The sequence below is a fragment of the Nothobranchius furzeri genome, chromosome 7 (assembly GCF_043380555.1).
Source record: "Nothobranchius furzeri strain GRZ-AD chromosome 7, NfurGRZ-RIMD1, whole genome shotgun sequence".
Lineage (NCBI taxonomy): Eukaryota > Metazoa > Chordata > Actinopteri > Cyprinodontiformes > Nothobranchiidae > Nothobranchius > Nothobranchius furzeri.
Window position 1 is genome coordinate 70804030 of NC_091747.1, and position 15148 is coordinate 70819177.

Genomic DNA, 15148 nt, shown 5'->3' on the forward strand with positions numbered 1-15148 from the left:
TTTTGGCCAAGTCCAAAGCCTCAGTTTGTTCACCTCACCTTCATTGATTGGATGCCAAGACCTTGGGTTGAACCAATGCACCAGGAAGGAGGGGTGGCTACCAGAACCGATTCACAGCACAGACAACGCTGTTGTTTTATGTACAATCTTTTAAGCCTTTGACGTGTCAAATAAGTCACGCTGTAAAAGTTTTGATTGGAAATGTTTTCATTCCTCTGATGTTAATCTTGCTAAAAGATGTAGCCTAGCAAACAGCACACCTGTAGCTCAGACCGGCTTAGTGTTTAAATGTTTCTATGGCAACACCTGAAGTGTGTAAGGGAAAAAAATACTGCCAAATATCACAAAACCGATGTGATTAATTAAAAAAATGTGATATGAAAATGTTGCCATACCAACCGGCCCTTAGTAGTCATGAAATCAAATCTGTATTTTATAATATGACCCAGGAACAGAGAAGTAGTTGCTAGACTTAAATCTCATTTCCTCCCTAATGTTCAATGTTTATTCATTAAGAAAATAATAAAAACATTACAAAGATTTAATAAGTTTGTTTTTAGCATTTGATGTATTAAACATAGATTTAAAAAATATGTTAAAGTTTCCAACAAATAAGGAAAAAATTACACCAAATGAATCAGTTAAATTTGGCGACTTTTTTACAGTGCGATGCTGATTTCCTCCTTGGGAAAGTGCGTAGCTCGATCCGATGTTGAAGGCCTCGGCTCAAGGCTCGTTGAGTCAAGTGGAGAGCAGAGAGATCCCCAGCAGCTCAAGTACAAACAACCTTCAGCTGGCTCTGTAATCTGACTGTCCAAACCCACTACTACACCATAGTTAAACCTGACAGGGGGCAAGACAGCCCCTGAACGCACCACGGTAGCTGCAGCAGTTACCTGGCCCACCTGCAGTTAGCTTAACAAGGAAATACCTGACAGTAGTCAGAAATACTTTTATCACCATACACATTCCTCACACATCACCAATCGGAGTCTCTCTGCAACAGTCCATAAAGACATTCTGTTGTGTGGTCTAAGGTGTGGTTCCAGGATACCACTAACACCCAAGGGTTTATTTTTGTTTTTCTTCGGACCAAGAAATGAGACAAGAAACACTTTCATATGAAGTATGCAGCCATGTGAATGTGTTTAATCGCTAAGCTCCCGTGAGTGAATGCCTGAGGGATTTCAGCGTGACACTGGGACTAGGCTGTCAACACAAAGGCAGCTGGGGACAACTCCGACGGGAGCTTGCTCCAGAACCACAGGCATGGAGCTAGTCACTGATAGTCTGCAAGAACAGATAAAAAGTTATACGTTTCTGAATGAAAGTCTCAAAAGGTGCAAATGCAGCTTCAGCTCAAAATCCAACCATCATTTAGTAAAACTTTTCAACAAAATATCTTATTGTATAAAATATATAAGAACGTTTAAGTAAACCAAGAAAACAAAAGGTTACAGCTGCTGCTGCTCACTGGGGTTATTACAGTACCCACCAGTGGCTTATTAAGGTAACCATGGTAACCTCACACCAGCATCTCACTGACTGTAAACTATCTATAACTGATGGAAAAATAAACCTATTTATGACTAAAATAAACTCTAAAGCTCTCAGACATCCATTCATGTGTTGTATATAATTTCTGTTAACATAACTAACGCATGTGGGTGGCAGAGGAGGCAAGGAGGTTGTGGCAGCTCCGCCCTGAGAAGGTACTTTGGCCACTGAGAGGACTAGGTGGACACAAAGCACCGGAGGTACTGGCCCAGCTGCTTGTTGGCCCTCTCCATCTGCCCATTTGTTTGGGGGTGGTAACCAGACGATAAACTGACCGAAGCTCCTAGGAGATGACAGAAGGCCTTCCAGAATCAGGCGGTGAATTGCAGGCCCCTGTCAGAGACCACGTCGGTCGGGAAACCATGGAGGCGCACCACATGCTCTAAAAACAGTTCAGCAGTGCATCGGGCTCAAGGGAGCCTGGACAGGGCGATGAAGTGGACGGCCTTCAAGAAGCGATCGGTGACGGTTGAGTCCATTGACGACCGGGAGGCCTGTGATAAAACCTAGACCGACATGGGACCAGGGTCTGCTGGGGATGGGGAGCGGCCTGAGGAACCCTGCCGGTAACTGGTCGGACGCCTTAGAGCGGGTGCAGGTGTCACAGGCGCTAGTGAACTCCTTGATGTCCTTAGCCATGCACGGCCACCAGAGGGCCCACTGGGGGAGTTTCAGGGTCCTAGAGAACCCCACATGGCCCGACAGGCGTAATGAGTGGCCCCAGGAAAGCGACTTCCGACGGCAGGCTGACGGTACATAGAGGCGATTGGTGGGTGTCTCAGGAGGAGCTGGCTCGCCTCAAAGAGCGTTCTGGATTGACTCCTCCAAAGGCCACCTCAAAGAGGCCAGGAATTGATGCACCAGTAGGATGGGTGTGGAGTTGGACTGGGTATGGCCGGAGGGGCCGACCGTTCACCGAGGTCACCGGAATAACACATTCCAAACAGGCTAGAGGTATCCGTAGGCGTTGGGCCAGATCCTCGTCAATGAAGTTGTTGACCGCCCCTGAGCCGACCAAGGCATCTTCTTGGTGTGAGTTCATGCCATGAAGGAGGGTAACCAGAAGGAGGAGTCGATGAGGGGACATGGGAGCTGAGGTTGACCCAGACTGAGTTCCCCGAACGCTCAGCAGGTGTTGTCATTCCAGCTTTTAGTTCTTTTTAAAACACAGAAAGGTTTTATTTACCTGCAACATTTCGTTTGCGGCTGCAAACTTCATCAGGCTGACGCTGATGGTGGCGTCACTTCCTTCTCCGTTTAACCACGGGCAGCAGAGGATGTTGTCGCCCTCTGCTGCCCGCTCTCTCCTCTCCGACAATGCAGTCCCATGCGCGATCCAACGAGTAAACTCCATCGCCCTGTTCATGGTCCCACATCCACGTCTCCTTATCTCGATAGCTTCTTTTATCCATCTTTTGTATTTCTGTTGTTCGGTGTTTATGATCCTTGTGTTGTCCCAGTCCATTAGGGAGGCCGGGCAGCAGAGGGCGACAACGTCCTCTGCTGCCCGCGGATAAACAGAGAAGGAAGTGAAGTCCAAATAGTCCAAAATTAATGTAAAAGCTGTTTCAAACGAGCTGTAGCCATCTTGTTTCACTCTGTTGCATCGTCCCGCCCACCAGACCAATAGAGCGCCTTAATCGGCCCACAAAGCCATTGTGGGCCAATCACAGTGCACTATGAGTTTAAAACCCGTATAGAGAGCTGTGATTGGCCAGCCAGAATGCAGTAGGGGCTGCGGAGGTTCCAGTGGAGCGTTCCTAGACCAAACTTTGCAAAGCAAGAATTTTCTCAAAGTTTCTACCTTTGAACATATAAATAAATTATATTTTTACACTTCCTGACTCACAATCATGTAATAATATCTATCAGATGTGTCTTACACAGGGAAGACAAAAGGGTTTGTCTAGCAAACCCCACACACAAAGAGAAGAGCCAGTTTCTCCTTCAGACTGGTCCAAAATGTTGTGTGATTAGTCAGTAACGACTGCAGCCATCCCATAATGTTTTGTTTACATGTGGAGGACAAATCCAGACTGGAACTGCATTATCACAAGGAGGACGCAGCAGAACGAGACACCATCACCTCGCCAAATGACATCCTGTCCTTCATTAGATGTCGCGTCTGAGCCGTCTTCTGGCTTGTTTTGGGCGGTGAGGAACATTTCTGAGGTTTGGTCTCTGACTGAGTACACAGAGGAGGGACGCACTTGCACAGCAACAAAATCCTCCCCTGGGAAAGGCCGGGAGAGGTGAGCGGGGTGTAGCGTTATGGATTTATGCTCTTTTATGAAAGAGAAACCATGCTACGTATTAATTCGGAATATTAATTTTAATAAATCAATAACCAAATTTTATATTGTTCAGAAGACTCAAAGGTTGTTTTCATCCATAAACTGCCGATAATATCTGAGTGTCTGTGTTTCAGTTCAATGAGGAAACCAGTTTGACGTTTAAAAGTTTTAATTCTTCAAATTAAACTAATGATTTTGAAATTGACAAACAGGAAATACAATCAACATTGATAACTTTGTGGGACAATCTTTTTAACAGTTGATATGCTGTTAATGCTCAAATAGACCTTCTGTAGGTGAATGAAGATTGAGAGTGATATGATGTGATTATGGATGCGTGTGGGTGCCAAGTGTAGTGAGAATTGAACATGAGATGAGATGAATGCATGTGTGCATCTGATGTTGCTTCAGGAAGAAACAGGTGTCTGAGTGAAGTGATGGTTTGAATAAACTTAGGTTTAGTGGAAAAGATGCATCAAAACGCTATCTGTCGTGTTTTGCCTCACCGAAAATCGGACCCCCTGTTGGACCCGGGACGTCACCTTAGGATGTTTCATCCAGGTCACCTTGGCTGGCAAAGAAGACAAAGATGCGCTGCGACCCGGTCCAGAGTTGCCCCTCGGTACACGTTGATGGTAAAGCGTTTTGTCGACGCGCTTTCTTAAGTTAATTCACTCAGAAATCAAAAGACTCGGTAATGAGTCTGCGTTAGAAGTTGCGGTTCAGCTATTCTGCCTGGCGTGGCAGAAACAGCGTGAGAGAAGGGGGGAAGAACGAGCCAACAGGCTCTGCCCCCCCTTTGGTTTTCAGGTCTGTTCTCTCTCGTTGTCCAACACGAACTGACTACAAAAGACTGAAACTTACCAAAAACCTTTCTCTTCTCAAAGCAAAACATGTGCGTCATCAAATGTGTCTGGAGTTTACTGTGGGCAAGATGTGTGTGGGTGTGTGTGAATGTTTGTGTGCTTGAGTGTGAAGGTCAGTACCACACATTCAACATTATCTACTTAAGTGTGGATTCATTAATCCATTATAATTACCCCAAAGCATAAGAACCATTCATTTGATTAAACACATTTATAATGAGCAAAATGATAATGGTTATTTTAACATTAAAATCAAGAAAAAGAAGTTTAAACTTTATGTTTTGACTTGGTCTGGGTACAACTCATGTAAACACATCTTCTGGTAGACTGCAGGTGGTTGATGTTATGGTTTCCTCCCAGACTCGCTGGCGTTCAGGTCTTAATCTGTGGGTGAAAGTTCTCAGCGACCCAGCTTTGACACAGCTGAGTCCAACACCACCTTTGTGACAGAAAACCCATATTTCCTCACGTTACAGGGGCAAAGAGGCACGCAGAGCTGCGAGGATGAACTCAAACGAGAGTCTGCAGAGTCACGCGGGAGCTGCGAGTGTCATCGTTCTTTGGTCTAGGTGAGTCCTCCTCATCAATTAACAATCTTTGGGGTTCTGTGTTCCACAGGTGAGGAGCGGAGAGGTACCAGCTGTTCTGAGTTAATCATTTGGAGCTCGGGTTTAAAAGGAGGATGGAGACACTACTCGAAGCCGGATGATTACTCCAGTATTGGTAACGCCTGCCACTCGTTCTTGTTTGATTTCGCATGTTTGGATTACTTGGATTTTGACCTTGGACTGTTTATTGGATTACGGTTTTGAACTTGCTCCTGAAGCTCCGTCTGTTTGCCTTCCTAGGATTACCACCCCAACCTTCACCAAATTCTGCTAAGAACCACGGATCCTCATTCACGTCTCATCCTCCTCCACCGCTCCTGCATTTCTCCTCTCTGCTTCCTCACCTCCCGTCCGGCTGGATCGCTACACTCGTCTCCTTGGCACCCCGCTTGCCCCGCCCTCGGCATAATTCACTGGATTTCAGTGCTGCTTTAGTTCCCGTTTGTGTAAATAAAGACTTTAATTTCTTACCTCCTGACTCCTGAGCTGATTCTGCATGTCTTGGGTTAAACGCCTTCCACAAGCCATGACAGCGAGGTGAAAACGATATGAAGTCCAAAGCTTTTTTAGACAGATCAAACCTCCAGCTCGGCCAGACAGGAAGACATTCGACCGTGGCATCGAAACATATTCATTTAGCAATAAAACCCCATTTTAGTTCACCTGCGGAATACGATGTGATGTCAGCGATCAAAACACGCATTTTGAAACCCCTCAACCACAAATATTCAGGATTACCTGACCTTCAAATTAATTTTTATCGCAAACTTTTCAAATACTGAAAATTGAAGTTTCAGATTTTAAAAATTGGGTAAAACTGCTCTCAAATGGTTTGGGTTAGGGTTGCAAAGGAAACACTTGATGGACTTAAAGTTTTTATATTTGACCGTTTCACTCTGCATGTGACATGATATAAAAACACGAGAATCTCTCTAAAGCCGGGCGGACACTGTGCGACTTTTTCACTCGTAGCACTCGGCTTCAGCTCAAACTGTACGACTTCCTCGCAGAGCAGATCTCACGAGTCATGTGCTCACACTGTCCGACCCAGTTCTCGAATGCGACCTGACTGCTCACACTGTACGTCTGGTAGCAACACGTCGGCCCTAAAAATGTGCTAAAAATAGCAGTTTTTACTCAACACGTCAGACTTTTTTGTCTTGCCTGTTGTCCTTCGGGAGTGCTGCAGGAGGACACACAGGGATTTATGGGGGTTGGATGAGGAAAACGAAATAAAGAAAGTAAATCTGTGTTTTGTGATCAGTTTAATTTGACATGAACACGACGAACACGCTTTCTTGACAATCTTTGTGAGTAAAAAAACGTGTAGAAACAAAAACGAACAACATGTGTTATTAGGGAATCAGCGGGCGAGCGGTGAAGATGCAGGATTGCGCATGCGCCGTGAGCGGTTCTGATACTTTTTGGGTCACAGCTGCTCGCAGCGCCACTTCAATAGTGCGATACCCTCACGAGGGACGAGCAAAATATCAAACACGCCAGAAGTCCGTGCGAGCTCACGATTGCTGATCGGTAGCTGGTCACGTGGTGTTAATAGCCTCTCGTAACCCCCTGTACACTACACGACCGCTCGGCGCAAAACTCACCCCGATGTCGTGGATTCTCGCACGAGTGGAAAATCGGCTCAAAAAAGTGAAAAAGTCGCACAGTGTACGCCCGCCTTAACTATCACAGGCTGACAGCGTAACCCGTTTAAACCCCAGCAGGCGTTATTCTAGAACCAGTCTGGACTCTTTTCCAGTGAAACTGCAACGCTAGTCCGGCCGGGAAGACGATGAGCCTCACATTATCAGGCTGTGTAAACATCCTTGATAGGATGGACAGGAAAGAACGTGCTCTGCATCTGACCAGGCAGACGCCGGGCCTTTACACGATGAAGGGTCCAGTTGGAGGTCTTTACATTTAGAAAAGTAAAGATCAAGCAGAGTTAAATCCAGACACAAGAGTTTTGTGAAGCATGAATTTGTTAATAGCGGAGAAGAATACAGAGAAGTTATTCAAAACTAGCATTTATTCTGCAGAGCATGTGGTTCAGTTAGTATTTATATAAAAGCCTGAAGCCCAAGGATTCTGTGATGGAAGACCACCATTCAGAATGTGCATCACATTATTGTAGGAAAGGAGCTAAAGGTCTGCTTCACATTAGAGAAGAGATCTCCGACTATCCATAAGAATCCAGATCCTGCCGTTACTATTTTATGGATTATGTCTCTCAACACTCACAACAATCTAATTATTTCATGAAATATTTGCTCAACTTCTAATTATTCTGTAAGATTACACAAATACACAACACTGGACTCAAACTGAGAAACTTTGCAAAGGACGTCTTTTATCCCAAACCCTTCGTTTGGTTTTTCTTTTCCAGGAGCATTTAGCTTTCATCCCAACGCACAAACAAAGGTTTCCAGGATGGATTAAAATCCTTCTTTTCCGGGTTTTCTGGGGCGGATCATTCCTCTTGTCGCTTCACAGAAGCTAGAGTTCTCCGAGGTCAGCCCCTTGACAAATGGAGCAAGTCATTGTGAGTGCGGAGGAGGGACGGAGCATAAAAGAAAGGATATTTGTTGCTGCCAGAGCAGGCGGCGACCCGGCATGCGGACAAACCCACGTACTGATTTGTTTTGGGCCAACGCCCACTCGAGGAAACTCAAAGCCAGGCGACACGCATAAAGATGGCAGCTCGAGAGGCCCACTCGATGGTCGTTCATAGAAAACTCTTCATCACAGACACACACACACACACACACACACACACACACACTGTCACGACAAATTCTCATGGGACCTCTGTCTCCCCACTGAAAAAGTGAGTCTGACACGAGCCACACACCCACACACAAACACAGAAAAACACACACACACACACACACACACACACACACACACAAATGCATACAATTACCCTAAACTGAAAGTAGGGGCCCCCGCAACAGGCCAGGCAGGTGCTGCAGCAGTCCCAGCTGATAGAAGAGCATGAATGTGTGTGTGTGTGTGTGTGTGTGTGTGTGTGTGTGTGTGTGTGTGTGTGTGTGTGTGTGTGTGTGTGTGTGTGTGTGTGTGTGTGTGTGTGATGGGGGCTCATTTGCCGTCTGTCAGTCCAGCTTGCACGATCAGCCAGCCCTCTGTTTCTCTTCTCCTAGGGTTTTCTGTGTGTGTGTGTGTGTGTGTGTGTGTGTGTGTGTGTGTGCGTGCGTGCGTGTGTGTGCGTGCGTGCGTGTGTGCGCGTGCGTGTGCGTGCGCGTGCGTGTGTGTGTGAGTCATAGATCAATGAACCCAGGATTATGTATCATCCTAACATCATCCCTAGGGTCAGTGTCAGTGGGCGACTCACCCTCAGCCCCGCCCACTCTGGTGACCTCAGCTTTGACGGCCTTGCTGCTGGAGACGGTTACTCAGCAGGCGGGGGACTTCAAGCTGCACTTGGCAAGATTTTAATCTAAAAATTCAATTGATGCTAATCAGCCTAAATGACAAACGGGTGCTTCCACCGGGTGATTGAGCTCGCTGAGTCTGTTGCTGTTAATGTTTACACACAGAGACAACAATGCCAAGTAACAATACATGTAAGCAAATAATATGCACAAGCTGCTTTGGGATGTTTTAGGTCAACAGAGCTGGCAAACATGAGTTAGAAAACAAAAAAATAATAAAATAAAATCTAGGAACATCATTTATTTGGTAAAACTTCAGTTTTCCTATTACTTCTTGCTTCCTGTTAAAACAGGCTTCTGCACCGTCTCATGCAAAATTGCAAATTCTTGTGCAATCTGTTTACACTAACGTACTGTATGTTAGTGTGTGTTGTGAATGAGTTCCAGCTTCTAACACCACATTTAACTCCTTAAGTGTAAAACCGACTGAGTTAAAGCTCTCTTTGTGTTCTCTTTGCCAGCTTTGTGAAATTTGGTTACTTCTGACAGTAAAGAGCCAACTAAAGATGCCACACAGCTTCCATTATACAATATTTCAGCTCAGTGTCCCTGAAACTGAGTTACAGCCTTTAGGGTGTTTGCTGGGATTAGCTGTGGCTACTGTCTAAAGGGGTTCCCAAAGTTGTGGTCAGGACCCCACTATGGGTCACCAATTACTCCACAGGGGGTCTAAAGATGATCTCCAGAAATAGAAATAAAAAACTCACTGAAGTGTTATTTCTAGCATAACTGCTGCAAAAACTCAACTAAATGGTCACAAATGCATGAAAGTGAAGATGAGCTGAAGTGGTTTGATTTAGCTTTTGAAGCGTGTTTGTAATAGAGGCCCGTATATAGTGCTAATATTGTTCGATAAAAACTGGTATTAACATTATTGAATTAATGTCTTGACTGTTAAACATCTGGTGTTTTTTAAACGTAGCTTCATCCATTTGTTTTACTGTGTTGATAACAGGCTTCTGCAGGTCTGACAGGGAGGACTGGGTTTTAGAAGGATGACCTAGCCTTGGAACGACCTCTTATCAGTAAAACTCCCTTGAGAAAGTCAAGAAGTCTTTGTTGATTAAGGCCCTGTCCACACGTAGCCGGGGCCTGTCATCCACACGAAAACGAAGTTTTTTCACACGAAAACGGATCTTTTTAAAAACTCCGGCCAAAGTGAAGATCTGCGTTTTCTCCGTTTTGGGTGTCTGCGTGTGGACAGACAAAACCGGAGTTTTAAGGTCCGCAACGTCACTTTCCGCGACAAAAAAATGCTGACATCACGTGTGCGACCTGTGTTTACACTAGCCGACAGCATGGATGCCCTCGGAGCTGCGCTCGCTTTATCAATTGCCCAAGCGCTTTCTGCTTGTTTGTTTTTGCAAGCGGAATTACTGCTCCTTGCGGAAGACCACAGACGAAGGACGAGGTTAAGAACGGGGGAAGTACTGCCCCCTACAGGTCTGGCATGTCCTTAACGTATTTATCCAGGTACGTGTGGACAGAGTTTTGTTTTAAACGAGGTGGTGTGGATGCAAGTTTTTGGAGGGGCGGATATTCGTTTTTAAAGAAACCCGGCTACGTGTGGACTAGGCCTTGAAGTCTTTGTTGATTTAGGTTGCACCTGGAGAAAGCTTAGTCTCCCTTTTTACAGCTTTCCGCCTGAGAATCTAAGGACTGTCAAAATGTGTGTGCGTCAATCTTTTGTGTGTGTGCTTAATACAGTAAATGCTTTCGGAGGACTCTGTCTGATGAGAGTGAACTGCAACCCTTAGACTGGTGTGTATTCTTCCTCTCCACTTTGCAAAGTCTAAATTGATTGTTGATTGTTGGTATTGGTGTTGATCGATTGATTACTATAACCCCCTGTGCTTTGAACTTTCCCTAAGGTAATCCTGGATTGATAAAATTACCCAACAAATATATTATTGTTTTCTATATCGGCCATCAACCAAAATTATTTTTAAAAGCCAATAACAATTTTTTTTAATCAGACACCTGTGTGGCCGACTGCCACCACTACTAGACTGAAGAAATGACCCGAAGGACCCCAACACACTGGTTTTTTTTATGTTTTCAGTTGGTTTTATATTTGAAGTTTAACAAATATTAAGAGATTTATTGACTTATTTTATTTATACTGCACACAGTGAGTGTTCAGTTGTCTTTCACAATCAATGTGCTGCTAAAACGTGTGTGTATATATATCAGCCTTAAGAATCGGCTTCAGATATCGGCCACTGGCAACAAAATTCTTTAAAAATCGACATCGGCCTTAAAAAAACATATCGGTCGGCCTCTAGTTTGCGATGAAACAGACGTTTGTGGCTGCATGACTTCAGTTGTTATTTTGTGGGTCTGAAGCTGAAAAGTTTGAGAACACTGACCTAAAGGGTCATGTATAGACGTTTTAAGAGTTTCACTAGCTATTAAGCAAACAGAAAAGATCCTCACCAAAGGTCTTGAGCAACCTCCCTCACCTGTCAGCGCTGGAGGAGCAGCGGCTCTACTCCAAGCCCCTCCAGGATAACCGAGCTCCTCACCTCGTAGCAGCCAATTAGAGGGTGGGTGGGCGTGTCCAGCAGCAGCTTGTTTTCTTAAAGTGACAGAGCCACGAAACGACTCATTCTGGAATGTACTGAAACGGTCAGGAGTATAAACTTCTGAAGTTTCTTTATGAGAGAAGGATTTGATGCAAACACTTCAGGAACATGTTTTGTATCGATCATAGAACTAGTTTAACTTAAGAATAAGTCATAATATATCCCCTTTAACTACCACCGCACCACGGTTTTACTCAGTTACTGTAAAACAGACTGAGACACGTGTTGGAGGCTGCCAAGGAGGATCCCCTGTGCTAGCTGTGTTTTATTGGGCCAACCCCAAAAGCCAGTCTCTTGTAGACTAAATAAACACGTAAAGAAGAGTCAAATCTGTCCAATGTTTAATGTGATATTTTCATAAGGAACAGGGTTGACACCAAAGGCAAAGTTTTACGCATCAAAGTCCCTCAATGAAAAACCCTCTCAGCGTGTGTTCTGGATGACTCTTAATAGAAAAATTTAACTCATTGTCTAACAAACCAACTGAGTTGGAGCCGTTTTATATTTGCTTGGTCAAGTAGCTTTGGCAGCCATCTTCAAACGAGTCAAATATAAGAGATTTTGTTGTAGAGACGTATCCAGTGGTTTACTGGCCTAGAAATCTAGTCGAACCGTAGCAGAGGAAAAAGATTTCGCTCCACAGGTCGGTCTAGCCACGCTCCATCGTAGCCTGTGCAGGTCTACTATTGGTCCGGCTATGTTTAGACCAGGCCAATCACAGCGCTCTATCTTTGTAGGCGCCAGAGCTGCGATGGGGCAAACCAACAAAAATGCCGGCAGTTTAAGGATGGTGCTCATTTGAAACAACTTTGGCATCAACTTTGGACAACCCAACTGCGTACGAGACGGTTTGAAAGGCAACCGTAGATTCTTACCCAAGCTCTGTCTACGGGTCGTGGCCAGGCTAGATTTACATGAACAGAACGGCTTCCCAGACTAATGATTTGCCTGAGTGTTGTGTGAAAATTTGTCCAGGGGTTCATGAGATATTTTGCTCGCGCGCACACACACACACACACACACACACACACACAGGCCATTATCCCCAGCCTTCCAGTGGAGACTGTGTGTTCTTGTTTCTACTACAGCCACACATCTACTCTGATTCCTCCTCCTTCAGGCTGATGAATGTCAGCTGATGGTAAAAACACTGCCTTGCCAAAGGACGACAATCGGGTTCAGATTAGTGAAAGAGTGGTTCAAGGAGCATGAGACACCATCTTCACACACGGATTGGCCACCACAGACCCTAACCCCATTGAGAATCTTTGGCTGGAGAAGGCTTTGTGCAGCAGTCAGACTCTACCATCATCAATGCAAGATCTGGGTGAAACACTAGATGGAGATATATCTGGTGATGTCACAGAAGCTTATTGAAACAGCGCCACAGAGAATGTGTGTCATAATTAAAGCTAAAGGCAGTCTAACAAAATATTAGTGTGTGTGATCTTTAGCATATTAAGCCAGAGGTCACACACACGCACACACACACACACACACACACAGTAAAGCACATGAAGAAAGACTTAAGCCACCTGATGTTTGAGTTTCTTACCTTGTCAAACAGAGACTTCCACTGCTGAGAAGAAGAGAAAAGAAGAGCGAGTGAAGGTGAGAGTCAGAGGAGGAGGATGACTAAACTCTGAGACAGAAAGGAGAAAGGTTCTACTCTGTAAGCACATTTTATCTCTTTATCTGATCCATGGATGAACCAGACTTACCACTTCTTCTGGAGCGATGGCGAGGACGTCGGTACTTTCCAACACCTCTATCTCATCTCCCTCCGCGTTGGCCGCCACCGCTGGGGAGATGTTAACCGGAGCCTCCCGGGTTCCGCCAGTCATGCTCGGGCTGCTCTTCTCCATACATCCACGGAGGGCAGGTCGTTAGAGACGACTCCGCGCGCAGAGGCTGGCTCCCATCTCGCTCCGATACACAGCTCATTGACTGAACGCGTGCGTAACGTAGGAAACACGAGCGCACTTTTCATCCAGAAGTTAAGTTTTAGTGTTAGCGGTGGCGCAGCGTTTTGCGTCAGCGGGGACGGATGTGCGCTAAAAACAGAGGCAGAGGTCCAAGTTCGCTGCTGCTCCTGTTGTCGGAGGATGTGACGCAGCAGCGCGTGGATCAATCTGAGAGAAACAATTACATCATCAGCGGTGACAACGGTACAGGCACGCACGGGTGACGCACCGACTCTCACGCGGCCATCCCGAACGCAGGAGCCGGTGAAAGTGGACGCGCGCACATCAACAGAGGAGTCCGGACAGGTGCTAGTTTTTTAGGTGCGTCATGACACATGGCACGCTGTCCGCTCCAGGTGAACGGGTGGTGAGCAGAGAGGAGGACGGCGCTCGGGTTTCACGCGCCGCTTACCGGGCGGCAGGAGTCGTCCAGGGGCACGAGCCGACCGAGTCCGCTGGGGGTGGTGCTGGTTCGTCTTCAGGAGGCGAAAAGACTCCGCTCCGCTCCGCTCCGCTCCGCTGTTCTCCCTAGAGCGCAGAGGGAGGGGGAGGAGATTGGGGGAGGAGGGGGAGAGAGATGTGGGGGCGGAGGAGGGATCACCTCTTTTCCTGCCGGGGTGGGGGGTCTTCGGATGTCTTGGCGCTACAATCAATGTTTACTGAGTAAACTTTACTCCCAAGTGATTTTTCTAACAATTTGAAATGTTTTTAGCCTTTTACGCTGTAAAAATGAGCCTGTCCATTAGGCTCTGGCCCCCGGCATGACCTACAGCAGGGGTCACCAGCTCCAGACCCTCACGGTTTGCTCCAACACACCTGGTTTCAGGATATTGTCATAGTTAGCAGAGGTCAAAGGGATGTGGAGGTGAGTCAGGCATTGCTTCAGACCTGCCGGATCAGGAAGCAACAAAACTATGCAGGATGAGAGACTGTGGCTAAAAATCATGTGAACTTTACACCAACTTGGATCTTATACTTCCGGTACTTTAGACACCTTTGATCTTTTTTCCTGTTGTAAATAATCACTGTTTAGGTTTCCTAAAACTGCATATTTTCATTGTCTGCTTTCTGATGGCGGGTTCTGCAGCTCTGTGGCAACAATCACCCTAACGGACTGGCCCATTTCAGACCAACACCTACCAATTACCTGCAGAAACATCAAACACACCTAATAGTTGGGTGGAATCATCAGGAGGCATCCTGTGTGGTCTGTAATGTGTAGGTTGATCGGTATCCGTCTGCTGGAACTTCTCCTGGTCGGATATGACTGCATCACCATGGAAACACAAAGTCATGCTGCTACCCCTGAGGAGGTTTTCCTGACTCAGCAGGTTAATGCTTTATTCCTGTTAGGTGTGTTTTCGCGATGACGCGTCATCGATCATTAGTGATGGGAATTCCGGCTCTTTTTAGGGAGCTGGTTCTTTTGGCTCAGCTCACCAAAAAGAGCCGGCTCTTTCGGCTCCCAAGTGGCTCCTCAGATTTTCTGTTGTGTAGAGTACATTTATAACCAAAATAATGCTAAACTATATGTAAAATGATTTACTAATGTAAAAAAATGCAATATATCAAATAGTTATCATTTCTATGGATTTCATAACTGAACACTTTTAGGAATCTCCACTTTCCGACTGCTGGCGCTCATTTTCTCACCGTCTTCGTTGCACTCTCCTCTCTCTGTCGCTCGCCTTTTACCTCCTCCTCATTCCCTCTCATCTCCCTCCTCCCACATGTGCTCTGCTGTGTGTCTGAGGCCTAGTCCACACGTAGCCGGGTTTTTTTTTTAAACGAATATCCGCCCCTCCAAAAACTTGCATCC

At 45.9% G+C, this 15148-nt stretch overlaps 1 protein-coding gene across 4 annotated transcripts in view; it reads right to left on the minus strand.

Annotated features, from left to right (window-relative positions):
• The window catches only part of rhbdl3 (rhomboid, veinlet-like 3 (Drosophila)), a 109469-nt gene extending 95596 nt beyond the window's left edge, over nucleotides 1-13873 (minus strand). For 2 of the 4 annotated variants that reach the window (XM_015954435.3, XM_054751775.2), the window contains exons 1-2: nucleotides 13087-13873; nucleotides 12921-12944 (exon numbers count right to left, since the gene is read on the minus strand). In XM_015954435.3, coding sequence (XP_015809921.3) covers nucleotides 12921-12944; nucleotides 13087-13230 — 168 coding nt within the window. In that variant the 5' untranslated portion in view covers nucleotides 13231-13873. Of the gene's footprint in view, nucleotides 1-4357; nucleotides 5196-12920; nucleotides 12945-13086 lie in introns of those variants that run through there. The other 2 variants (XM_054751773.2, XM_070553671.1) reach the window with 2 other exon arrangements.
• Between the last annotated feature and the right edge of the window lie 1275 nt (nucleotides 13874-15148).